This window comes from Rhipicephalus microplus, chromosome 8 (genome assembly GCF_043290135.1).
Source record: "Rhipicephalus microplus isolate Deutch F79 chromosome 8, USDA_Rmic, whole genome shotgun sequence".
In the NCBI taxonomy this organism is placed as follows: Eukaryota; Metazoa; Arthropoda; class Arachnida; order Ixodida; family Ixodidae; genus Rhipicephalus; species Rhipicephalus microplus.
In genome coordinates this window covers 61,679,802-61,707,242 of record NC_134707.1, presented here as the reverse complement: position 1 = coordinate 61,707,242, position 27,441 = coordinate 61,679,802, and the positions used below count along the sequence as shown (strand labels likewise).

At 46.3% G+C, this 27,441-nt stretch overlaps 1 protein-coding gene across 3 annotated transcripts; it reads left to right on the top strand.

The window, feature by feature from the left end:
• The first annotated feature begins 5,651 nt into the window (after nucleotides 1-5,651).
• Nucleotides 5,652-24,857, top strand: LOC142769083 (uncharacterized). 3 transcript variants are annotated; one of them, XM_075871938.1, is made up of 6 exons: nucleotides 5,652-6,775; nucleotides 9,934-10,085; nucleotides 11,663-11,698; nucleotides 14,611-14,705; nucleotides 21,933-22,166; nucleotides 24,434-24,857. In XM_075871938.1, exons 2-5 carry the CDS (start codon nucleotides 10,007-10,009, stop codon nucleotides 22,140-22,142), a joined length of 420 nt encoding a protein of 139 aa, XP_075728053.1. In that variant the 5' UTR covers nucleotides 5,652-6,775; nucleotides 9,934-10,006; the 3' UTR covers nucleotides 22,143-22,166; nucleotides 24,434-24,857. The 3 variants fall into 3 exon arrangements, 2 of the variants coding, with proteins under 2 accessions (XP_075728053.1, XP_075728052.1); XM_075871937.1 differs by having other exon boundaries at nucleotides 6,575-6,775; nucleotides 9,880-10,085; XR_012885646.1 differs by lacking the exons at nucleotides 11,663-11,698; nucleotides 14,611-14,705 and having other exon boundaries at nucleotides 6,576-6,775; nucleotides 9,880-10,085.
• Nucleotides 24,858-27,441: the final 2,584 nt, after the last annotated feature.

Genomic DNA, 27,441 nt, shown 5'->3' with positions numbered 1-27,441 from the left:
GCTGGCTCAGTGGCACCTTTCCTTCTAGCCACCATAGAGGCAGGCAGCAGGTGTTCTGTGGCAGGTGTTCTGTGGGCACATGTGAAGAGTGCGCAGCGCGCCCGCTCGAGCTAGAGGTACCGTATATGCTACCTTGAAAGCATTATACAGTAACTAACTCGAGCCACGAAGAGTAGGGCAGCACCGAAGCTGTTGTCATGCAGTAGTGATTTCTTTCCTGCTGTCCGTGACGGAGATAAGTGGTAGGTGTTGTGTGGATTAGTCGCGGAGCCTGACCTGGCCACGGAACACCTGGCGCCGAGAGAGCCGCGTTTGCCTACAACGCTTGCCATGGGTAAACCGAGGAAGAAGCGCACGGCCGAAGAAGAAGCCGCTTACCGCGAGGCTCGGCGTGCAGCGGATCGTGAGCGTTGTCGTCTACGACGACTAGATCCCGTTTACATGGCCAGTGAAAGAATCAAGAAGCGACATCGAAGATTGGACCCGGAGTATGAAAAGCGAAGGCGCGAGGCAGAAGCGGCACGGAAGCGAAATCAGCGACAATTGACCGGTCTAACGGAGTATCAGCGATGGAAGGCCCGCCTTGCTGCCAGCGTTCCACATCCAAGGGTGCACGTGAGTTAAAGAATGAACTTTTTAGATGGTGGTGGTTAGAAGGGCAACCGGTAGGGAGCACTTCTAATGGGGGAGGTGCGCGTACATTGAACACGCAAATTTTTGTAGTAGAGCTTAGACTTTTTTTTCTCGTAGTGCAGGGCTCGAGTTTAGTAATTATCGAGTATAGGGACAATTGGTGTCAAAAAGGCATGGTTAAAAAGTCTGTAAAGTGTTCAGGATGTGGAGTGGGTTTGAAAGTGGACCCAAGCGTAGAAGAGGATGGAGAAGAGGCTGACGCGAAGTGTAGGCAATGTGAGGTCGAGAAAAAACTGGAGAAAATGATGGTTGCCCAGAGTGAACTGCTGATGAGAATCACCAAGCTCGAGACTGAGTTGGCGACAGAGCAAGAGAAAACGAGGGCAATGGGAGAAAGACTGAAGTTCGCCGAGGAAGCGCTAGCGAAGCTGAACAAAGAAGCGACCTACCGAGAGAACAGTAGAGAACAGGCAGCCAGAACGGTGGAGAAGGAAAAGCAAGCAAGTTTGGAAAAAACAAGTTTAGCCGGTTCAACTGTCGCAAGGCCCAGCTTCAGCGAGGTAGTGGTGGGGCAGGGAGGGGACAAAGCAGCTGGCGTCACAGGTGCAAGTAGCCCCCAAGTGCAGAACGCTCCAGCTGAAAAGTCGCTGCATGTGATAATCGCCGGGGACTTGAATTTAAATCGATGCACAGAAGCCATCAAAGAGAGGGTAAGAGGTGACAAGAGGGTTGCAGTAGGGGCGTTCCCAGGACGCAAGCTGGAAGCAGTCATGAGGCAAGCGAGCGCAAAGCTCAAAACGACAGCTGATAGACGAAACCTAGTGATAATTTCAGGCGGTTTAAACGATGTCCTGAATGTAGATGCAGCAGGACTAGCAGCCACACTGGCGAAAGGCGTCAATGACATGCGCGCCCCTTCTCCTAAGGTACAGGTAGTGATATGCACGATACCGGAGGTACCAGTGCGTGATAGCAACCTGCAAAGAGCGGTGGTCAACGCAAACCAAGAGATATGGCGGATGAGTCGAGAGAAAGGCTTTGAGGTGGTGGAAATAAACAGAGAGGTGCATAGGTGGGGGGGTTTTCAACGAGACAGAATTCACTTCGATGTTCGGCTAGGTCATCAGGTGGGTTGGCGACTTGCAGGACGCGCAGTAGCTTTTTTGGGGGGCAAGCGAGCCCTTCGGGGTGCAGGATAGCTAGTAACGAGAAAAACAACCAGGGAGACTCTTCGACAGGTGGTATGGACAGATACGATTCCAAAGTGGCACCAATATCTAAGATAGGTAGAGTCCGGGGCATAAATAGACGTAGTCACGAGCGCCTAGCCAATTCAGACATAGGGTATATTAACATGCAGGGTGGTAGGAACAGGCTGAAGTGGGAAGAGATAGAAGAACAGCTAAGGGAAGAGAGGCCGATGGTATACGGTTTTGTAGAAACACATCTCAGGGACATGGAACAACCTCCGGACAATCCGGACAACGCGTGGGAATATTGTAATAGAACAGAAGGCAGCAGAAAGGGGGGTGGTATTGGGGCATTCATTCATAAATATACAGACTGGCAAAGGGTCAAGCAGGAGTGCAAGGAACATTTATGGCTAAAAGGGAAAGTGGCAGGTCTAATGACACTCCTTGGTTTTGTGTACTTGTGGACGGGAGCAAAGGCCAGAGAGGAAAACCAGACAATGTTAGAGTGCATATCAAATGACATTCAGGAGTTATGAAGAGAGTGCGAGATAATTATACTAGGAGACATGAATGCGCACATAGAAGATATAGATGGGTATACCAACCCGACAGGCAAAATGATCATGGATATGTATGAACGGCTTGATTTGATCATTTGCAACAGTACCGAGAAGTGTGAAGGGCAAATAACATGGGAGGTAGGAAGGCTTCAGTCGACGATAGATTATGCACTGATGTCACATAGGATGTATGATAAGCTTAGGGGAATGCACATAGATGAAGGTGGCTCCAGAAGTCTGGGTAGCGATCACAAACGTATCAAACTAAGTTTTGGAAGAGCAGTGAAAGTGGGAAGGAGACAAGATGAGCAACTACAGAAAATTTTTTATCCAGAAAGGCAAATTGAAATAGCCACTAAACAAATTGAGAAAGTAATGACGGAGGATAATAAGACAGTGTGGACATACACGAATCTAATTAGACTCTTTGAGCTAGAGCTTGCTAAGACGCGTGACAAGTCACCCCGGAAAAGAAGACACAAACCCAAAAGTTGGTGGGATGAGGAAGTCAAGAGAGCCATAGCAAAACGTCAGGAAGCCTCTAGGGAACACAGACATGCTAAGCAGCGGGGTGAACCGACAGATGATGTTGAAAGAAAATGGGCAACCTTTCTAAGCTGTAGAAGGGATGCATCCCTTCTGATCAATAAAAAGATTAGAAGGAAGGGAGCTCAGTGGCTGGCAGAAGTACATAAAAAAGATAAAAAGGCAGCTGCGAAATTTTGGAACCATCTAAACTCCCTAAGAAATGAGACGATCCTAGAGCAGAGATATATAAATACAGCTGAAGGTGCTAGGCTAGAAGCGGACGAAGCTATTGAAAATATAAGAACAAAAGTGACAGAAAAATTTCAACAAAGAAGTACTTTATGCACCACAATATACAAGGACGATTCAAGTGGTGCAATGGCTCCATTTTCACAAGAGTGGGAAAGGGCTGAGAAAAGGGTTCCTAGTAGTACATCAACAGGCCCAGATGGCATTCCAATTAGGCTGATAAAAACATTAGGTCCGAAGTCTAAGCAGGCTTTGAGAGAGGCAGTGAGCACAATAATAATCGATGGTGAAGTTCCCGATGGATGGAAACTTAGCAGGATGAGCATGATCTATAAAGGAAAGGGGGACAAAGCTGACATAAACAACTACTGTCCTATAACAGTGACATCAGTGGTCTACAGGCTGGCGATGCAGATTATAAAGGAAAGACTGCAGACGTGGATAGAGGATGAGGGGGTGCTGGGGGAACTGCAGAATGGGTTTCGGAAACACAGGAGGTTGGAAGACAATCTGTTCTCACTGACGCAGTGCATCGAAATAGCAGAAAAGGAACACAGGCCCCTGTGGCTAGCATTTTTGGATATCAAGGGAGCGTACGATAGCGTGGTTCAAGAGGAATTGTGGGGAATACTGGACACACTAGGCGTGGAACATGTTTGATATGTGGGGTTTAACGTCCCAAAACCACTATATGATTGTGAGACGCCGTAGTGGAGGGCTCCGGAAATTTAGACCACCTGGGGTTCTTTAACGTGCACCCAAATCTGAGCACACGGGCCTACAACATTTCCGCCTCCATCGGAAATGCAGCCGCCGCAGCCGGGATTCGAACCCGCGCCCTGCGGGTCAGGCGTGGAACATGTAGTCACTAATCTTTTAAAGGGTATCTATAAAGGTAACAAGGTAGTTATAAAGTGGGAAAAACAGGTATCCAAGCCTGCAGAGGTAAAACGGGTGCTTAGGCAGGGGTGCCCCCTGTCACCCTTATTATTTATGATGTACCTACAAGGATTAGAGGCAAAATTAGAGGGAAGTAGACTGGGCTTCAACCTCTCTTTAGTCAAACAAGGAAAACTTATTTATCAGGCACTACCAGCATTAATGTACGCAGATGATCTAGTGCTAATGGCCAAGAACAAGGAACATTTGCAGAGATCGATGGACATCTGCAGTAACGAGGGAGATAGGTTAGATTTTAGATTCAGTAAGGAAAAATCAGCAGTCATGATTTTCAATGACAACGAAGGTAGTGAGCTTAGAATACAGGAGGTCACGCTAGAGATAACAGATAAATACAAATATCTGGGCGTATGGATAAGCAATGGGACCGAGTATCTGAGGGAACACGAAATATACGTGGCGACTAAAGGTAACAGGACTGCAGCAGTCATGAAAAATAGGGCACTGTGGAATTACAATAGGTATGATGTTGTGAGAGGAATATGGAAAGGGGTCATGGTTCCTGGGCTGACGTTCGGCAATGCGGTCTTGTGCATGAGATCGGAAGTTCAAGCAAGATTAGAAATTAAGCAACGTGGAATAGGTAGGCTTGCTTTAGGAGCTCACGGGAATACACCAAATCAGGGAGTACAAGGTGATATGAGATGGACATCATTTGAGGGCAGGGAAGCTAGCAGCAAGATAAAATTTGAGAAGCGATTGAGAGAAATGGGGGAAGAGCGTTGGGCTAGGAAGGTTTTCAGCTACTTGTACATGAAGCATGTCGATACAAAATGGAGGAAGCGAACAAGGAAGTTGACTGGTAAATACTTAGAAAACAGCAGGTGGCCAAACCAAAAAGAACTATCGGTTAAGAAGAAAGTGAAGGAAACGGAGACTGACATGTGGAGAATGGGCATGATTAAGAAGTCCGCACTAAAGATCTATCGAACGTTTAAGCGGGAAATTGCCAAGGAAAGGATCTATGATAATACTAGGGGTAGTTCTCTACTGTTTGAGGCCAGAACGGGAGTACTGCGAACCAAGACATATCGGGCCAAATACGAAGGGGTAGACACAGTATGCAGTGCGTGTGGAGAGGAAGAAGAAACTGCCGAACACTTGATAATGTTCTGTAAAGGGCTTCACCCTATAGTTCAGGATGATGGCGCAGAGTTTTTCAAAGCACTGGGGTTTAGGGACCGGGAGGGCGAAATAGTCTTTAAGCGGGTAGACTTAACTAGAAGGAGGTTATCTGATTGGTGGCTAAAGTCAAGGCACGAGTGAAAATTAAACTCTTCACTGCAAAGTACTAATCCTCAAACTCTTTTTTAAGGAAAAAAAATAAATATAGTTTTTGGTTCATTAGGTATTACGGCTTGGTGGCGCTAGCCACCGCCCGATCTAAAGGGTACAGCCATATCCATCCATCCATCCATCCATAGATGCCAAGCAGCTTTAGGTGGGGCGATAGTTATAGCGCGAGAACAAAACGACACAGAGACAAGAAGGACACGAAAGACACTTGTCTCTGTGTCGTCGTTTTGTTCTCGCGCTATAACTATCGTCATGCCATACCAACTAGCCCAAGCTGCCGCACTTTTAGGTGGGGGCTTTGTCCATCCCTCCCGTGGGGTCCCCTCCCCTCTGCGCATGACAGGTGGTGAGACAGCTGCACACTCCGCTGGGGATGGTAGTTCGGCGGTGTATAACGGTGTAAGAGCCCGCGCACCTCCCCTGCGCAACGCCGCGATGAATGCCAGCAGTGTCCGCGGAGAAGAAGGCTCGGGCTGCGAAACGGGAGCGGCGGCGTGCCGATCCCGAACTTCGGGCTCGCGAAGCCGAAAGGAAACGGCGGCTAGCGGACCCCATTCTCCGAGCTCGGGAAGCCGAATTGAAGCGTCAACGTCGAGTAGCAGATCTCGTAGCGGCGCGGCAACGCGAAGCCGAAGCGAAACGTAAACAACGAGCAGCGAATCTCGAAGCGGCGCGGCAATGCGAGTCGGCGGCGAAGGCAGCGCAGTTCAAGCGCGAGTTCCTGGATAGGAGCTTCGGGCACATCTGCAAGGTATGCGACCCCCTGTGGTTGTACTACAACCTGACCAAGGCCGCAGTAGCATCAACGACAAACAGCACCGTCACGTCGTCATCGGTGTGCTCCATGCTCCAACAAGATCGAGTTCCGGCAGAGTGCAGCAACTACAGTGATATCCGCACCGTTGTTTATCAGCAAAGTTGTCCTCCATGCCAAATAGACCTTTTCATGCTAGCCACCCTATCCATGCTGCGCAGCTGGTGTGACGTCGGCATAGTTGTCGCTTAGCAACCATGTATGTCTACGTCCAGCTCCAGATGTTCTCTGTAGGGGCGCGCCAGCGCTTGCTCGGCCGTGTTCAGGCAACACCACCAGGGTACGGTTTAGACATTCGGAAGCAACGGGTCGGCCGTGCAAAGTTCGCACAGCCGAAGAGGAGGCCGTTTGGCTCGAAGCTAGGCGTGCTGCGGCCCGAGAAAGTAACCGTAAACGGCGATCGGATCCCGACTATGCTCGACGGGAACGCGAAGCGAGCGCGGCGAGGAAGCAAGCCAAGCGAAGTTTGCCAGGTGTGAGTCGAGCCGAGCACAATTATGTGACGAAAGGCCCGCCCTTCTACCCTGAGGGGCCACATCCAGGTGTGCTCGCAATTCTGGCTTTGGGGTTTGACCTAGATCTGTTGCAGGCAGAGGAGGATTTTATGGGGGGGGGGGCAGCGGCCTGAAGTAACTCCGGAGGGGGAGGGGGTCCTAACATTTTTGTTTTTAGTAGCAGGATGAAGCCGTCAACCATTATTAACAGTTATGCGTGCCCAAAATGGTCCCACTCGTTTATTCTAATTGGTGGTAAGAGGTGGACAAGCACTCTTAAAGGGGAGGGGGAGACTGGTGCTGACACAGGTTTTGGGGGTGGGGGGAGCGATCACCCTCCCTCTGGATTTGTACTCATGACAGGCTGTAGTTTTACAGCAAAGGCTGTTGAGATCAAAACATCGGTAACGTGCGGCGCCGTAGTTCTCTGCCGCTAGTGTCTGTAACCAGTTTCGCAAGAAGAAAAAAAAACTAGATAAAAGACAGGAAGGACACAATAGGATTCGAACCCGGGTCCGCTGCATGCCAGCCCAGTATACTACCACTGATCCACGCCAGTGCTTAGAACTCATTTCTAAACTGGCCTTAGGTAGGCTTGATTTCGGGAAGTAATCACAATAATATGAGTAATTAAGTGTTTTAAAACATTAAAAAACAACCAGGCACTGCTCCATGCACACTGGGTAACGAGCGAGTTCCAACCCATTAGAAAACTTGTTCTTGATCACCTAGTAACTGTGGTGCATACCCCCTTCAGGCATAATTTTTTGATGTCGTCAGCCACTGAATTATAAAATTACACAAGATTTATAGCTAGTGAGTAGCGGATACTACAATTCTCCGAAGAATGACGAAAGATAGCATAGAGAATGCTGGCCATCTACACAAACATTATGATTATGGCCTAGTGGGTACCCAGCAAGCGTACTTGCAGCAGTTACCCAAAGAGTGTTTAGAAAAGGCTCTGAAAAGCCACTCTTCTAGCTTTCGCTGCAACTCGGCTGCTCGTTCAGTGCAGACCTGGCAATTTTTCAAATGAACTGACAACTGTCCAAAACATGAAACGAAATGACTGCACGAATGGAAAGATTGTCCCTCGTAGTGACTCAGAGCTACGTTGTTTTTCTCGTGAGAAGTGGAGTTAGATATTTATTTATTCATTGAAAATTGTGAAAAATGGCCTGTGGCGTCACCTGGAGTCGTAAACTATTATTCGATGTACCCTGTCACGTGATCGTAGACTAGTATACATGCTCAATATTTTATTGCTGGTATTGAAAGATTGTTTGCTTCTTCAGAGTAAAAGATATTATTTCATAAAAATGTACATATAAGCCTGCGTTAGTAGTACGTGTTGAAGTGGCGTTGCCTTTGCATGACGTAATCATCCCATGCTCGTCAGCGCTTCTTGAGCAATATTTCTGCGTGCTCATGAAACCATGCATGCAGTATACAGGTCACCAAGATTTTGGGGTGACGTGGTTCTTATACCTACATTTTGTCTCAGAAATCACGTGTGCTGCTGCTCGGCACGGCTGCGCATATGTGCAGTGACGTTTTTGGTGACTTGGCTTGGCTCCTGTGTTGAGAGAGTAATGATGACTGGGACAAGCCATCCACGACACAGGCACGTGCAATGCAGTACAAATACAGGGAAGCTGTATAAAGCCTCATGATCTCATTGTAACGGCTTGTTATTTTAAAAAATAGTTGTAAAGCTCAAATAAATGTGGCTAAGTGTAGTTATGGGAACTGCTGCGAAAGCACAACGACAGCATGCACAAGTCACGATAAGGGCTACCGCCATCACTATGAATGCTCACTGGACAAAAAGGAAAATCAGTATTCAGAGCCTTTCAGATCGAAAAATGCTGCTTATAAACAACTACATGCTTTTGGGATTAACTGCTGCCACAACGAACACTACGAAAGGCAAGCCGGGAAACACTGTGTTGAAAAAAAAATGCATAGTCGGTCCCTTTAACTGTAATCTATCACGCTAAGCTTGGTTCGATGCAATGCAAAACACATGAAATGCTGGCAAGTGCTGTGGGTCGTTGACCAGCTTTGCCATTTTTTAAGATTCAGACGACTAGAGCGAACCTTTTAAATGCGGAGCATTTCTTAGTCTTACGATGTTGCACTTTGGCGTCTGCGTTGTCTGCACCCCCACTGCTAATGCTTGGCTCGTCTCGTCTTCCTCGAATGCGGGCGGTGTGTATATAAGCCGCAGAGCGCGCGTTCGGGATTCAGTGAAGGGCGTCTTTACTTGTCTGTCGATTGACTTAACGCTTTCCTTGACTCGAGTAGACGTAACATTCATGCCATATCCCCCCACTTAGCGACGGATTTACTCAAGTCCCCCCCCCCCCCTGTAGAAAGACGAAGGCGCCAATTTTTTCGTTATTTCGTAGCCTTGCATTTCTAAGTACACGAGTACATAAACAAGTGTAAGGTACTTTGTGGTACTTTCATCCTTTGACCCCTCTTTCTGCCGCATAGCCTCCTTGAAAACCTCGTTGTGGCTGTCGTTTTTACAAAATTAAATGCTCGCACCGCTGCGCAAGGTTTCATGCCGGAAAATTTGAGGTGAGGAGAGAAAGTCCTTAAGATGGAAAGCTTTCGTCCATGGCCAGCGCAGACGACCCGAAAGCGCAGCCTTCCAATTCGAAAGTTGTGGATTTGTACCCACTATAAGTCATTTTCATCTGTCATAATTGTTACCAGACAGATAAAAGCAAGAAATGTTTCCTGTGGTGTCCCACTGCCGAGGTCACAGAATCAAACCTCTGTGGAAATTTTTTATGAAGGCGAGAATGACATGGGCCCATGTACTCCGGTTTAAATGCATGACTTATGTCCCTAGGTGGTCGAAATTTGTCAAGCCCTTCACTGCGACATCTCTCGTGGTCATATTATTTTGGGACATTGAACTCCAGCGAAGTTATCTCTCTTGGATTTATTTTGGTGTCTAGCGTTTTTTGTCTAGTATCCAGTATTTTCTCGGTTGCCGTATAGACGCTCATTCCCACTTACATTTAAATTGAAGTGTTCAGGCATACTAATTCACAGTTCAATCTAGTGAAATTGGCTTTTGCAGTTAATGACATTGTTGGATGCCTTATATCACATTCTGCTTTTCCTGCCACTAGGTTGCATCATCGGCTTGACCAACAGAAGTCGCTCAATATAACCGTTCTTTGCAGCGCAACCAGTACACATCGTGTGAGAAAACCGTGTCCAAATCAACAGAGGCTAATATAGTCCCCAAGATACACCATGTATCGACGCAAATTGAGAAACGAATTCAAGGTTTACAACGCCTGCCCACCAGCGAATGTGCCACAGCCAATCAAAGGTGCACCTTTATGCCTATTAGTACTATTACCGTCATTAAAAGTTACATCAGGATTTTAGGATTGCATACTGCAATGACAGATTCCTCGACATTTTCACGGCGAGATTCCTGTTGGTACAGATGTGGGAATGTTTCGTACACGTGGCACTTCCAATGTTCGAATGCCACAAAACTTGATAACTGGTATTTTAATTGGCACAAGGGCTATCTACTTGTTGTCAATCTTGCAGAATTTGATGCATAAATTGACAAGCTGGTGAATCTTCTGAAAAGATTGAAGTAGCATGGGTCAAACCAAAAAAGGGGACAAAAAAGCACAACTTGTAGCTTGTGTGTACCTTTTTTGTCTCCTGTTTATCCTTTTTTTGTATATGTCCTGTCCTGCTGCACATTGTTTTCAGGATATGCTGCCATAACAACTTGCCCGACTTTCAACCTAATGACAAGGTAGAATCCGTTATCACATCCCCTCACCCATTGCACTGTTGAAAAACTTGGACATTTGAAGGGTTACTCGCCAGGTCCCCTAGTTGGGCCGTGGCAGTTGTTGGTGTCTGATGAAGAGCATTATGCCACAAAAAATTTTTCAATCAATTCATTACGAGCTGAAAAAAGTGGCATTTTGAAGCGGTGCAAAAGATGATGCGAGGAGACGAGCTCAAATTCCATGCTGCTTGCCCCACGTTGCCTTTGCAAGCTAAATCTCTTCTCTATCCTCTCTGGCATCCGAGCAAACGGTCACATGTGCATGACGTCCCCAAGCAAGCCCCTCCGCCGAGAAGATGCGGGCAGCATTGTTTTGTTGACCACCATTATTTTGTGGTCTAGTGCCTGTTTCTGCGGGATGGATTCAGAGATGCTGGTATAAACACGCTAGAATAGATTCGCATATTGAGTGCTCGAATGTGCAGGACTATTAATTTAGTTTTCAGGGCTGGCGTCTGCTCGATGCATTAACAGTGGGGACACGAACGCACTCAAAATGCAGGTACATTAGCCCCGCATCTCGTTGCAATTCACGAGAAAAAAATGAAAAAGACGCACACATTCCCTGTGTGTGTTTCTCATTATTTATCTCAAGTTTTATTCATATATTCAGGCAATAGATTACACAAACTACACATTTTTGAAATAATTTTTGCTGTCTCATGTGCTACTGTTGGCGACATCAGATCACAGTCGTCTATGCAGAGGACTGACATCACAGCATACCATTTACACAGGGCAATTCTGTAGTCTACGTCATTCCCTTATTTTCAGGGTGGCCGTGCATGAAAGGAAGGGCAAGCAGCGTTCATCTTGAAATTTAAACCAGTTTCCCGGCACGTAGTGTTGCACAATTTGGCAGAACTGATCGTGAACGGCCCATGTATGCATTGCGTTCGTCAGCTCGAAATTGCGAAACTTGAGAAGTGGCCCTTCAAAGGAGCGCTAACACAAAAATATATCACCTTGCTTTTTTTTTGAAGTAGGTATCTTAATACCGACTTATCACTGCTGGAAACTGTTTGTGTGAGTGCGCGATGTTCGTTTGTTTAGAGACGTGTTTAAAGCACCCCTCTCTATTTTCATTTCAGAGTACCAACCTCAGCAGAAGCAGTTTCCAGAGAGAGGTAAGCACAGCTGGCCACGGTGACCACTCAAAACTGTGATGCACATGCTGCGCATGAGAGCAGGTACGCAGTTCTCACATCACAGCACTGCCAGCATACACGAAGTTGCAGGGACAAAGGAGGAAATTGCATTTAGAAGAAGTGCAAGGCACGTGCCAGCAACCAGCAAACTCGAACTTGTGGCGTAGGTTTGTTTACATTGCCAACAAATAGTGCTGTACAATTTATAAAGTTTTTGTACATTATTTGCTGTATTATGTACTTTTTCATTTATGGTTGCCGAAAACAACCTTTTTTTTGTAAAGGTCGGCTGTATAACCCATATTAAGAAATATTTGAATTGTTGCCTCGTTTTGTTTGAGCTTTCTATCTGCTTAGAGAATGTTTATTTATTGTCGGTTTTGCCTTACTTACATTGTTTTATGTATTTTGTTGTTTACTGCTATAAAAAATGCAATGCATAGTACTCAAACTGTCTCCGTGGCAATAATGCCTTCGACGCAGCTTAAAGTAGGGCTGACACAAATTTTAAATATTTTGGTACTGTTGCTCTGTATAAGAATGCGGATTTGAGAACTCTGAAAGAGTGCGGTGCATGGGAATACGCCATGTTTATTTTTAATACCGTCACTTTAAAAAGACACTTTTGGTTTTGATATCGCGGAGGTGACTTCGCGACGTGTCTAGGTGGTGGCAGCAATTCGCAACATAATAGTGACAAATCTGCCATTTGCTTGTGGTACACGTTGTAGAAGGTTTCGAGGCTGCTCGGCCCTGACATCCCAGGAAAGACGCGGAGCCAGACCAGGAACCTTCTTTATCGACCAGAACCCAGACCGCACCTGCCTGCTGCCAGCCGCTACCGTGTGCCATCACCACACCCGCGATCGTCGTCCTTCTCTGCCTTTTGTCATTGGCAGGCTCGCGGCCGCCGCTCCCATACTGTGCCCTCCCCTTCGGCAAAAGTGGAGAGAGAGAGACGTGATGCAGTAGCTGCTAGCATTGGCCATGACGGACCGCACACAACGCGTAAGACCACTAACCGGCGCAGTCGGCCCACAATTCCATGTGTGACCTCAGGAGCTGCCAGCCTCTCATGCTGTCCTTGTAGGTCCCACCGCCTTTACGGCTGGCCTGCTGCTTGGTGCGTGAGGTGGAAGCTCCAGAGTGTACACACTTGTCAACGTGCTTTGGACCTTTGGCTCCAGCATTATTCCTGTCTGGTTTTAGCTTTCCTTGCCTGACGAATTCTTCGACCTTCACTTGATGCTTCTTACCCATGAAGTGCCTCGAGCTCGTCGCCGTGAATGAGCGCTGACATTTTGCAGATGCCATTTTTCGTGGTCGCAGCGTTGCATTCGTTTTCAGTGCCATCAGCCTGGGCACCGTCTTTTGCGCTGCAGTTCTGGGTATTATGCACCGTCTCATCATGCACTGCAGGGTTGTCCGTGACGTGATGCTCCCCTCCACCACCTTCATGCCACTCCTGCCACATGCCATCAGCATTGTCCACGTCATGAACGACCTCTGCATCAACGGCGTCTAGGCAGGTGCAGTGGGGCCGCCCGATGGATGCGCTTCTGCATGGCCCGCATTAACCTCGCAGACCCTCCTCTGGGCATTGCGTTCAGGTGTAGAGCTCACGCCGGATACGGTAGTCGCAGGCGACCGGTGGCAACGTTTCCCGGAATGCTGCGACAAACTGGTTTTAGGACTGAAAGGGTCGTTAAAGCAGCCACTATCGTTGTGCGGTACTACGCAGAGCAACTGGGAAGACCTGCTAGAGCACGCCGAACTCTGAGAAGCTGCTAACACGAAAGGATTGTCAATGAAGTCGAGGACTGATTCCCTCGCGTCTTAACCGGAAAAAGTGGGCACGGTCAGCGGGGTCGTCAAGGCCATGGTCGCAGACTGCCAGGTAATTTGATGTCCGTGGCCCACGGGCAGGGTTCTTCCCCTTGGGCGCCAATTGTAGGGGGTTTCGAAGCTGCTTGGCCCGGAACCCTGCAGGGAAGATGTGGAGCCAGACCTGGAACCATCTTTATTAACCGGAACTCGGGCCGCAACTGCCCACTGCCACGGCCACACCGGCGATCGTCGTCCTCCTCTTCCTTCTGTCATTGGCAGGTTGGTGGCCGCCACTCCCATAACGAAAACAGTGATGTGTGCACAATCTCCAGCAAACCCGAAAGTGATCTCTCTGATTTACTGGGTGGTATGCAGGACATGAGAGTTTGCAAACTCAGTGGAACTGCATTGACTCGTCGGGACAATGTCCATTGTGGTTGGACTGGCTTCCTGATGCTCAGCGATGAAACCTTTAACATGTGGAGAGTTAACACGGCATACCAGGGAAAAGAAAAATCGTTTGGTAAAACTTGTTGTTGGGTTAGGCGGTGCATGTTACGAGAATGATGCCTTTTCCTTTTGCCTATTCCTTGGTGGTTTGGGTCGTATATTTTTTTATGTAATTTTAAAATCTTGACTGCACACCTTCTAAGCATTCTGTAAATAAATTGCTAATTAATTTTATTTAAACTTTTGTCTTCATAATTCTAATTCAACTTACGCTTGAAATTTTGATGTTCGTACGCTCTTACGAGATAAACAAAAGCGAGACATAAGTTCTACAAGTGCCTGCAGTAGCTCTTAGCACCATTGTATGCAAGATTTTGTGAATCTCCCAACTTTGAAATGAAAATGTGTTTCTTGTCATTTAATTAGATATGTTCCATTTTGAAAGCATTAATTACATCCTTCTCGTTACAAAGTAAACAATAGGTGAAGCAACATTCTCATATGAGTGGTATTAATGTAAATAGAAGCTCTTTGGAATGAAAATTTAAGTCCTTATAAAGAATTATTATTACTATCAGTAATAATAATATTATTTATTATTATTATTATTGCAGAAGAGCCACCGTTGGTTGCCTTTTTAAATAGATCAACGGCTGAAGTACAAGTGCTCCTTCAATCAAACGAGACGCAGCAAAGTCAAGTGGAAGGGGTGTGTACATCTTTTGAGTGGAAAGACGCGTGAACCCTAATGCCGAACTGGAATGCTGTGAAGTACAGTAAAACCTCGTTAATTTGAAAAAAAAAAGGTAATTTGAAAGCGTATGTATTGTTCATTGGCATCAACCTTGTTAATTTGGTCATATTTGGCCACAGCGCGATTAATTACGATTGTCAGCGCACTTGCCACTCGCGAAGTGCCAAAAAATGTGCAACGCAAGTGGCGTTTGCAGACAACCGATATGAGGCGGCGCCCTCTACTTCGTCATCACTGCGGACCTTATGGCAACGTCCTGAGTAACGTCCTTATGTCAATGTACTATACTAGGTTAGAGTATGACGATTGCAAAAAGAGTGGAGCTGAACAAGTGTTAACACAATGCCGAACCCCGCGCTACAGCTATGGACAGAGTGCTCTGCCACACCGACGGCGCTGTGCTGACCGAGCTGAAAGGCACAGCAGTGTCACGAGATGGGAGAATTTTTTGCTAGTTCACGCAGTCAGAGTTTCAAACCTAAACCTAATCTGGTAACGTTGGATAACATTTCTAATTATAGGGTTCAAGGAGAGGGGAAGTTTTGAGCAGCGGTAGCTTTGTGAATAAGATTACAAGTAGCGAAAATTGTGGCTTTTACACTGCTCTTGTAAGCAAAGCAGAGGATTTATGTATTCACGAAGAATATTGTCGCAGGTAATGGGTATGAGCCATCAACTGTAGCATGAAATCACTTGGAAGTGAAGAAAAGAAGAGGACTTTGCTTCCTGGTCTGGGGGGCGAGCAAACGTCGATTTGTCGCTGTCTGCTATTTCGTTCGTGGCACTGGTGGAGGTGCTGGGTAAATGCGCCTCTGCTGCAGATTTTCAGCCGACACACCGATCTACTTGGATACAGCTACAGCTCCCACGGCAAGAAGCAGACGCTGCCTGCGAGGACTATCTCGCGAATACGGTTCTCTCTCTCAAGACGAGATGGCAACTTCGACTATTAACCAGGCGAGGCAAACCAACGACGCCTATTCTTTTCTCCCGCATGTTCTTCATGCGCCGCAAACGCCATGCTCAATTCATGGAGACATTTATGAAGATGTTCATGACTGGCTTGACCACATCGATCGAGTTGCCAACATCAACGAATGGGATGAAGCTCTCAAGCTGCAGAGAGTTTACTTTGCGTTAGAAGACTCTGCCAAAACGTTGTATGAGAATGATGAGGGTTCCTTTGCGACGTTCAGCCGACAGTTTCGTGATGCGTACTGCAGCACTGAAAGGAGGAGAGAGTGTAGCAGGCCATCTCGTCTCGAAACCAACGACCTAGCGAGAGAGTTTCGATGTTTGTCGAGGACATGCTTCGACTCTTCAAGCGTGCCAACCCTGCAATGTCCGAGGAAAAGAAGGTGCGGCATTTAATGCATGGGGTAAAAGAGCAGCTCTTTGCCGTACTCGTGGGCAATCTATCGACGACTGTGGCTGAGTTCATAAATGAGGCAACCACAATGGAGCGTACTCTCCAGCATCGGTCGTCACAGTATGAACGCCACAACGTGACCACTGCTGCATGCTGTATCGGGCTTGACACCGATAAATATGCCCTCGCAGAGTTCATAAGCGTTGGCAGGACGAGCTGCGCCAACTCCAAGCAGCAGGACCCCAACAACCCGTAAATGCTCTCCCAGACTTAATCCAAAATGAGATCCGACAGGTGGTCACCTCACTTGCGCCAACAAGGCCTGAGGCACCTGTGCTGACTTATGCGGCGGCTCTGCGATCTCCTGCACCACATGGCCCTGATCCCACCATGGGGAGAATGGATCAGGCTAGCCATCGATTCCAAGGCACCTCTTGGACTCTGCCACTCGCCTCAAGGTTTCCGAGTGCACCAACTTATCGTCCGTGTGGATCGTGGCAGAACGCCACGAAGGCCAGCGTGTGGCGTACGTCCGATAACCGTCCACTCTGCTACCACTGTGGCGAAGCGGGTCACGTCTACCGTAACTGGCAGTACCACCAACTTGGTCTCCGTGGCTTTCACCCTGATGCTCGGTGCCCTTGTTACGGTGAGCGTCCCCGCGACATTGAAGCGTACCTTACGGGCCAGCAAGCTCCTCGCCTTGGTCAACGCCCCCAATTACGATCACAATCACCTCGCCGCCCCACGTCACTTAGCATTCCCTCGTCATCTTATGCTCCTTTCAGAGGCTTGTCACCGAGTCCCCAAAGGGAAAGCTAAAAACCGCGGCTCCTGGTGGTGAAGCCGCGTCCCAAGGAACTGTCAAAGAACTTCCCTCGACTCAAAGACTCGACGAAGACCGTTCCGACTTTCCAGTCGTTTCGGAAAGTCATGAGATTGTTTCCGCCGACATCACTGTACACGTCGATAATTACGTCGTCACTGCCCTCGTTGACACCGGTGCCAATTATTCGGTTATGAGCAGCGCCTTGGCATCCCAACTGAGAAAGGTGACTACTCCTTGGCAAGGACCCCCACTGCGCACGGCAGGGGGCCACCTCGTCACGCCAACTGGAATGTGCACAGCCTGTGTTCGAATCCGTGCTTCGACGTTCACAGGGTCTTTCCTCGTATTACCTGTGTGCTCCCGTCCACTCATTCTGGCACTGGACTTTCTTCGTGAACACTGCGCAATTATTGACCTACGAGAGTTGCATGTGTCCTTCAAGGACCCATTTCATCCTGAACCTAAAAACACCCACTTATCGAAGGCTGCCGTACGTGTATCCTCCGAATCTGTTACTATGCCTCCCCGCAGCAGCCTCTTTATCAATGTTGAAAGTGACCAAGACGTCCTCGATGCTGCAGAAGAAAATTTGTCTCTACTTTTTGCACAACAAATCTGCGTTGCCCGAGGTATTGTTCAGCCCAGGAGGAAGCAGGCTTGCCCTTTTTGTATATTTTTCTATACCTGCATGTTACGTCGGTAGGAAAAGTTTCTACGACGCTGAAGTTTGTGATGTATATGATATAGCCTTCATCAAGTGTGTTGTATGAAGCTATTCTACCATGCCAATCGCTGGTCACTACTGCGTAAACCTTAATTAACTTACCTGTTGGATTGGTCCTCTGTTAAAAACTGCCTGTTGTGTTGTCTTTCTTGATTTCATTTTGTTGTGCTTGTGTCAACAAGTGAAGTGTATTTCTTTACCCCACCCTGTAACGGCCTTTGGCTAACAGTATCAATAAGTAAATAAATAGTCACGAATTTCAGCGAGGATCATCGCCATCTTACCAAACACACTGCGATCGCATACCTTGAGGATATTGCTGACGTCCCTGGCCCCTCAACATTATCTGCTCTTTCATCGGGCGACGATCCCGCCATGATATTTGCAAGCACTCTCGACGTAAACCAGGATCTACCGTCCGCACAACGGGAACGTCGTTTGAAGCTACTCGACCCATTTCGGAACTGCTTCGCTATGACTTCGAAAGTGAACGAAACACCGCTTGCCAAGCATCATATGATCACCGAGCCTACCGAGAGACCGATTCGACAGCACGCCTACAGAGTCTCGCAAAAAGAACAAGACAATATACGCCAACAGGTCCAGCAGATGCTCAAGGACGACGTCACCAGCCATCGACCAGTCCGTGGGCGTTCCCTGTTGTGTTAGTAAAGAAAAAAGATGGTACCTTGCAATTTTGCGTCGACTACCGAAAATTGAATATGATCACGAAGTAAGACGTGTATCCTTTACCATGAATAAATGACTCGCTGGACCGTATTCGCAATGCTCGTTACTTTTCTTCTATGGATCTACGCAGCGGCTATTGGCAAATTTCTGTTGATGAGCGCGACCACGAAAAGACCGCCTTCATTACTCCTGACGGACTCTACGAGTTCAAGGTCCTTCCCTTCGGCTTATGCTCGGCGCCAGCTACTTTTCAAAGAATGATGGACACGGTTCTTTCTGGGCTAAAATGGCAATTGTGTCTTGTCTACTTTGACAATGTGGTCGTCTTCTCGGACACGTTTGAGCAGCGCGTCCAGCACTTACAGGCAGTTTTTCAGGCGATTAGAACAGCTGGACTTTCTCTCAAACCTGAGAATTGCCCCTTTGCTGTCGAGGAACTGAAGTTTCTTGGTAACGTTGTCAGCCACGTCGGTATACACCCAGATTCTGAGAAAACGAAAGCTGTTGCCGCATTTCCTGTCCCAATCAACAAGTGCGATCTCCGCCGATTTCTGGGACTGTGCGCATATTACAGACGCTTTTTCAAAGGCTTTTCTAAAATCGCTGAAGCGCTAAATGAACTTACAAAAGACGGCGTACCGTTTGTTTGGGGTTATGATCAGCATCACGCCTTTGACACGCTATGAAAACATTTCCAAGCCCCACCTGTACTCGGTCACTTTGACGACAACGCTGCCACAGAGCTACACACGGATGCCAGCAACGTCGGACTTGGAGCTGTCCGACGTTTCAATGGCAAAAAGGCGTAGAGCGCGTGATATCCTATGCAAGTCGAACACTATCATGCACAGAGAAAAACTACTCTGCAACAGAAAAAGAATGCTTAGCCGTTGTTTGGGCTATAACAAAATTTTTCCCTTATTTGTACGGTTGACCATTGAGGGTAGTTAGCGACCACCATTTTTTATGCTGGCTCGCCAACCTCAAAGATCCTTCCGGTCGTCTAGCACGGTGGAGCCTTTGGCTGCAAGAATTTGACGTTACAGTCATTCACAAGTCAGGACGCAAACACACTGATGCTGACTGTATCCCACGTGCGCCGATTGGAAGTACGAACACGGGCGTTCAAGAGGACGATACATTCCTTTCCTCTGTATCAGCAACCGACTTGGCTCAACAACAACGCGAGGACATGCAGCTAAGCCCGCTGATTGACTACCTCGAAGGCCAAAAACGCAGCCTTCCTCGAAACTTTGCACAAAACTTCGGGTTGTGGTTGCCACCGATTATTTAATGAGTTACAGCGAAACAAAGGCCCTGCCCAAAGCTACAGCAGCCTAAATCGCCCAGTTTTTTATCACCAGCATCGTACTTTGTCACGGTGCACCAGCTGTGATAATTACTGATTGTGATACAGCTTTCATCGCAGAGATGCATCAAGAGGTGCTGAGACTAAGTGGTACAGAATATTGGAAAACCACGGGCTATCCCCCCAAACAAACAGACTCACTGAAAGGTTGAACAAGACCATTGAAGATAAGCTGTCAATGTATGTGGCCCTTGATCACAATAACTGGGATGATATACTCCCTTACGCAACTTTTGCTTACAATACAGCAGTCCAAGAGAGTACAGGTTTCACCCCATTTCGCTTAGTTCATGGTTGAGAGGTCACTACAATGCTCAACGCAATGCTCTTTCCCAACAACCTGGGCATGTTCAACGCGGATGCTGCCCTGTTCGCTGAACGCACCGAGGAGGCCTGTCAACTCGCCCGACGCCGTATTGAGGCTCACCAAACTGCGGACGCACGCCGCTACAACCTTACACACCGGGAGGTTACCTTCCAACCAGGCGATGAAGTTTGGGTGTGGACTCTCATCCGATAGCGTTGTCACTCTAAAAAGTTGCTGCGGCGCTACTTCGGCCCGTACAAAGTTCTACACCGACTCAGTGACGTTGCATACGAAGTTCTCCCCGAGAGCACCTCAAGTTCCCGTCGGTTTCCACAAAGTGATGTGGTGCTTGTGTCTGTCAAGGCTCAAGCCATATTTTTCGCGCCATCAATCGAACGTGGACTGACTTACCATGCAATGACCATTTTTTTGTCACTTTTGTTTCTTTTTGATTGTCTTGTGTCCTAACTCCTTTCTTTATTGAATACTATGACACCAGCCCATTTTTTTTCCTTCCTGCACTTGTAGGATTCCATGGTAGCATCTTTTTTTTCTTTTTTTTCCTCAACCCTCACTACCAGCATCGAGACGATGTTTTTCGAGGAGAGGGAATAATGTCACAGGTAATGGGTATGAGCCATCAACTGTAGCGTGAAATTGCTTGGAAGTGAAGAAAAGAAGAGGCCTTTGCTTCCTGGTCTGGGGGGCGAGCAAGACGTCGATTCGTTGCTGTCTGTTATTTCGTTCGTGGCAATATGAAATTGCGTTGACGTAATAGACATTTCTTTATTGCTTTCTTGATACTTTCGATTATTTGGCATTCTGTCAGTTCGGAAATTTTTTTCCAGTATCATGAAATCCAAATGAACGAGCTTTTACTGTACTGCTACACCTTATTGTAATGAAGTTACGAGGCTTGGCTTAAGTCATTTGATTAATCTACGATAGGTTCGTAAAGCAGTGCATGGCATAATTGAAGCAGGGCCTAAACCCTTGAGGTGCGCGCTGTAGTGGACTACATGAAAATGTGTCAAACTCGTGCAACATAATTTCAAGGCACTCGGTATTCGTGCAACATAATTTCAAGGCACTCGGTATTAGATCTCAAGAAAGAAAATGAGATGAGAAAATGAATGAGTTTGAGTAACTATGTGCAATTAGCATGCAATCAATATCATATTTATTCTGCACTCAGTCAGCTTTAATTGTTACATAAAAGAATCAAATTTTATGGACTTTTCGGTTCTTTACACATAAGGGACCGAGAAGTCTTCAAAATTTCTGTTTATTTGACCTTGCTCAGTGAATTTTGTTTTAGTCCACTACATAGGTTGGCAAAAATTGTGGAGCTCACTCAAACTCGCTCATTAAATATATTTTGCACTTGGGACTCACTCAGAAAAATTTTCCTGAGCCGGACTCACTCAAACTCGCCACTCGCTAAAATTTTCTGTACCAAAAAACTTAAAATTTTTTTTTTCATTTTACCTTGGCCAGTTTTTTGTTTTCTTCCTCTGTTTTTCCCGGACCAGACGAGATTCCGTCAAACTGTTGACTATACTGTATATGTTTTGTTACGATACTTCGCTGTATTGGGATTCACCCGTTGCGTTCGTTGCTCTAGTAGTTGTAGTGCGCAACTGTTGATGCAAAGGTCATGGAATCGAATCCCAACCTTGGTGGGCACATTTTCCGTAGAGGCTAAAATGTCCGAGGTCACTGTATTTAGTGGCATAAGGTAGACGAAATTTTCGAAGCCCTTCGCTATGGTGTCCTTCATATTCATATCGTGGTTTCGGGATGTTATGCCCCAATAGTTGCTATCCTTCATCGAATTGCAAGTCAAATGTGTCCCCACATTGTTGTGACGCCTTATCTTTCTCTCTGTTTTTAGGTTACAAAGCAGCATCCTCTGTATTGTAGAGGACCAAGAATAGCGACTCCAGGACCTGTGAAAGTCGTGGAAGGTGCCAGTGCATATGCAAAAGAGGCTGCTGACAAAACCACATGGTGTGCAGGCATCTATCAGACCAACATGTACTCTCCAACGGTCTCCTGTTGGATGCAATCTGACGATCTCGAAGACAGCGACAATATTTCTTGATCGTCGGAACCGCTGTCCCAAGGTGTAAGTGCGCCACTTTGCATTTTCAAATCAGCATCTGAAAGTGCCTTGAAGTTCCAACACCTGAAAAGCCCCCATTGGTGATGTTGGGCCTCCTCTGTAGTGGAATGAAAGCTAATCTCTGGCTTAGTGCTGTATGTGTGGTGTTGCGGAGCCAAACAATACCTCCCCTTGAAAATTGAAATGTTTTCAAGACCTATGGAGCGCAGAATGATGACATAAAACCAGCAGCCCCATGTACTTCCACACACACTGCGAGCAATATACAGTAGACTCGCAATAATTCGAACTCTGATAATTCATACTTTCGGTTTATTCTAACAAAACAAAATTTTTTTGATGCCCTCTATTCTTTCAATGTATTTAAAAGCCTCTTAATTCAAACTTAATCATTTGGTTAATTCACACTTTTTGCACTTCCCTATCAGAAAATATGTGCTGCTTTTCCACTACTATTTAAAAGTTTGCGTGTTTATATTACCAACAGTCTAAATATGAGAAATAAGCACCTCAGGGCTTCAAGGAGCAACGCTTTGCTTGTAAACAAATGTTTGAAGCGAAGCACATGCATGGTCATAGGCGTACCAGCCGGGGGATGGGTAGGGGATGAGCCTGCCCACATTTGGTAGTGGTCACTCTTGCTGCACGCTGGGAAAACCAAGCAAGGCGAAATTTTTCGCCACAACAGTAATCACTAAATTTTTTCTTACGGGAGAATGAAAATGTTACGAGGTAATGTTATAACATAGTGAAATTTTGCCAACATTTACTCTGTGATGATTTTTCTTGTGGGCTCTTCGCGGTGCGTGTCGCCTATGCGACGCCTTTGCATCTTGTGCTGTAGTATTGCAGAGCAGGCAAGGGCTGAGCAGGGGCCCTATAATATTACACTACTTCATCTTTTTATTCTGCTGTGACTTGATGAATTATCAAGAATCGACTGTATCTGCACTAACACGGCGACTTTGCTGCCACCTCTAGGTCGATTTCATGGCTAATAGTTATTCAGTTTATCTGTGTCTTCGTGGTAAGTCGTAATGGTATTCCAAATGTGCTGTTATTGTTACAGTCAGTGGTGAAGCTAAAGTTGTTTCATAAAGCTGGGATTGTCACGGGAGTTGAAGAATGCCTCTTGCGTGCACTATTTAGTTAGTGTGTCATTATGCGGGATACATGCACAAATTCTACAAATTCTACGATAACTGTGCATATCCAAGGTTAGTCTTCAGCAGAAAGTACTACACTTGCTGAATTGAAGTGTTTGCTGGGATTCGCAAAATTGTTTTTGAATTTCACTGCGGATGTCGCTGCAATTTTTTTCTCTCAGTGCCATGAAATGCCCCTTCGGATTGGTCGTCCCACCCACAGTGGTTATGGGGCCCAGCTGCTGACCCGAAAATTGCAGGTTCAATCGTGGCTGCAAACAGTTGCGTTTTCAATGGAGGCTAGCTGGAGGCCCGTTTACTTGGATCTAGTCAGACATTCGAGAACCGCACGTGGTCGAAGTATCTGGAGCACTCCACTATGGCATGCCTCCTAATTGTATTATGGTTTAGCTAGTGAAACTCCAGAAATTATTTTTAATTACTCTCTCTCAGACTGTGTATGCTCTTCTACCAGTCTGCCAGCTTTGACAGCACCTTTGCATCTGAAAACTTTGACAACAGTTCAGAAATGACACAGACAAAAAGAAGTATTACAGCAGCACTGAACTTCTGAAATAAATGATATTAAAAATACAAGCACACTTAAATACTGACGACCTGTCGCAAAAGTGGCCACTTTACATGTGAGATCAGAAGGCACCATTTTTAATCCTAGAAACGAATACCAGGCATGGAAAATTCCAATCACTTTCATGTGAGCAGCCACAAAGAAGGTTGCTGTGGTCGCGAACCTCATTATCATGCCACCCTATGGAGGGAGAGCTGATGCACTGATCACTTCATTTCTCACCATATCAATCTTTTTTTTTTGTGTGGCTGTTCACGTGGAAGGGATGAGAATTTTTATGTTTTTTAGTTTATCAGATTCAGAATGGTTCCTCCAGATGATGTGCGCTAAGTCCTCTCATGCATTAAGCCTGTTGTCAGCTATTAAGTCTGCTTGAATGTAAAGATATTTAGCTGCTAGAGAAGAACTCTTTTCTTGCCTGTGTCGTTTATACACTGCCTTCAAGATATTAAAGAACTATCACCAACTTGCTCAGCTATCAATTCTTCTACAACACCTTTTCAGCGTAGCTCATTCAGACTTCTGGCTTCTTTCAGCAACGCCTCTAGTCTTGGAATATCCAACGAGGACCAGCAGTCGAATGGAGGAATATTGAAATGGTGATGGCATCACAGATGGCGATGATGAGTGCAGACTGACAGCAAGCTCACCTTTAATGAAGAAGGAGAGAAAAAGGCCTTGCCGCAGTCAATCGAGAGCCCGCACTTGTCATCGTCAGTGATAGCGCACTGTGCTCATGGAGGTTTCAAGATCTGGAGGCTTTGAACTTATGACAGTGCTGTGACCTTTCCAATGCAACCTGTGCCTACAGATGATTGTATAATGAAATAGTCTTCTCGCGTTTTACATTGACACAGCCTAAGGAAAAGTGCCGATTCTGCGAGCACACACTTGCTTGCAATGGTCCTTTTCAGCAAATAATTAGCAAATAAATGAGTCGGAAGCTCGCATCTATTGTTAGATTGCATGGTGTTGTGTCAGATTTCTTGCTCTATTTTCGATAAAATTAATTTTGCCATTCTTTCAACCCGCAATCCTGCTTTGCAATCCTTTCATCCCTCTTGACTAGCCTCAGCTGGTCTCCGAGTGCAGTACTGGGCTGCATTGTCTTCCACATAAATCTGCTGATAATCTCTTCCTGCCCTTCGGTGCTAGCTGTACATTCCCATGTGCTGTGGTTCGGTGTCAGTGTGCTCTCATTCCGCCGGCATATGTATTGGTATTCTGTGGGGTAATACGTATGTAATCTGTGGATGTTTGTGTGTCTGTATGATGCCAACGCCGTAGAATCCACGGCCGAAAGGTACTTGTGTGGTACTGGGTGGAGCCTCAGCTATTCTCAGTAATATTGCAGGATCGCCTTTTAACTGTGATCGATGGTCGTTAGGTTCTCCACGGTGTTAGACTGAAGCGTGCAGAACTTTAGCATTGAGAAGCCGAAGCTAGATCACATTCATTGCTTCGCCTCTTTGGCGAAACTGTGACTTTTTTTCTCGAATACTAACCACCTACGATATATTTTAGCAGTCCATTGTACAATTTTATGTGCGGTACTTCTTGTAGGAAGTTTTATTATGCAGAAGCGATACACTCAAACACCGATATAACAATCCAGGATATAACAAATTATAGGTTATAAGGAAGTAGACGAAAAATAGTCTTGCCATAGATATAGTGTTAGGAATAAACCTGCATAACGAATGTTTAGATATAACAAATTTATTTTTGTATAAGATGCAACTTTGTTATAATGAAGTCTGGGGTATGAGACAAGGGGGCATTAGATTTATGCGGCATGCATAAAACATGACGAGTTAAGCTATTAATTCATCCACTTTTCTCTTGTGGTTACAGGCACCGTCACATAAAAGCACAGCCTCATGTGATGCACCAGAATGCCTTTAAAGTGCCTGCTGTGATAACGTGATTTTTTGATATTGAGGTTCTCCCCACCACAAACATAGGCTCCATAAAAACCACCCACCACCACTTGGCCAATGCGGTGGGCGCACTGTGAGAAACGAGCCGTTTTAATGGTCAACTAAGGTCAACACATCCTTTGTTTTGTAAAATGGTGGCTAACTTCAGAGGAATACCTTCGAGCTTTCCAAACTCTGTATATTTACAAATCACCCCATGCCCCATAGAAACGAGGAAAAAGGCAAGGGCAAGAGATTTTTGGCTCACGCGCCTGTCATCTTTGTAGAGGAAGCATTGACTTAGATTTAGGTGCATATGTGAAAGGACCACATGTGGCAGAAATTTCTGTACCCTTTCATTCCGACGTCCCTCATGGTTATCTGGTTTTCGGACATCAAACCCCAACAATCATATTGTATACTTGACTTAATTGGTTATGTCTGACAAGGTGCATTGCAGTATTTTCAGTCACCCTGTAGATGCTGATGCCTCCTTACTTTCAATGGATAGGGTTCAGGCATACTTGTTCCCAGTTCAACTAGTGAAATAGGGCTTTAATGATTATTACGTTCTTGGATGCTTTATATCATGCTGCGATCAGGTTGTATTGCTGGCACAATCAACTGCAGTTTTTCAAGGGAACCGTTTTGTGCAGCGTGACCAGTCTACATTTTGTGAGAAGGGCATGTCCAAAGCAACAAACGCTAACATGACATCGATAGTTGGATGGAAATATGTCTGATCAAGAACAGACAAAGACAAAACAAGACATTTCGGCCCCTGTACGGAAAGCTTGTTCACAGCGAAGAAAAAATAAAACGAAAAGTTGGCCCCGTATCTGCATTTAACCTGCAAATGTCGTCGAAAGACGATACTCTTAAGTGTGGAGAGAGTGAAGAAAACATTTATTTTATGTCCTGCTCAAGAAAATCGGTGAATGGTATTCTGGTGTGCTGCGTTAGAGTGCCTCGAGCGTGCAGCGGAGGCGAACGAGCGCATTGAGTCACGTCACACGTGAGACATGAGTGCCATCTGGCAGTTTTTTTTCAAAAACAAAGCGCGTAGCTCTGAGACGGGTGTGCGCGCTCATCTCAGAGGTGATAAGGTGTAGAACAGAAGGCGACGGGTAGGTGCCACCACCGTCTTGCTTTAGCAAAGCGCTGGAAACACCCGCCTTTCCGTGCAAGCGTAGCATGGTCAGCGCAGCATGATAAGCGCTACGGTCCTTAAAATTACTTATGTATGCCTTTTCTAGTAAAAGGCGCACATGCCGAATATATACGTGTTGTTATGGTGCCCCAGATATGCGCAATAATTGCTTTTTAATCGACAATCGCACAAATATGAACGCTGAAGCTTAAGCAACATAGCTGGGCGATGCGGATGAGGTCGGCCGTTTCGAATACTCGATGTTGTTAAGAATGGACTGACAAATAGACAGACATACCAAAAATTTTGCGTCGAAGGTCCCCAAGAAAGACTATCGTCTTTAAAACGGTGCACCTATCCAGGCCCTGTTTGCAAATCTGCTCTGTGTTGAGGTACTGTGGCAGAGATGATTTGCCCCTCGCATGCACTTGTTTAAAATTTCGGCAGCTGTACAAACAAAATGACATATGATCAG

What these genes read in the sequence shown, in the direction of transcription:
- LOC142769083 (XM_075871938.1), top strand. Translation starts at nt 10,007, where the DNA reads ATGTATCGACGCAAATTGAGAAACGAATTCAAGGTTTACAACGCCTGC. An exon ending in GAAGCAGTTTCCAGAGAGAG is followed by an intron (nt 11,699 to 14,610) that starts GTAAGCACAGCT and finishes TTATTATTGCAG; the next exon opens with AAGAGCCACCGTTGGTTGCC. An exon ending in AGCAAAGTCAAGTGGAAGGG is followed by an intron (nt 14,706 to 21,932) that starts GTGTGTACATCT and finishes CTCTGTTTTTAG; the next exon opens with GTTACAAAGCAGCATCCTCT.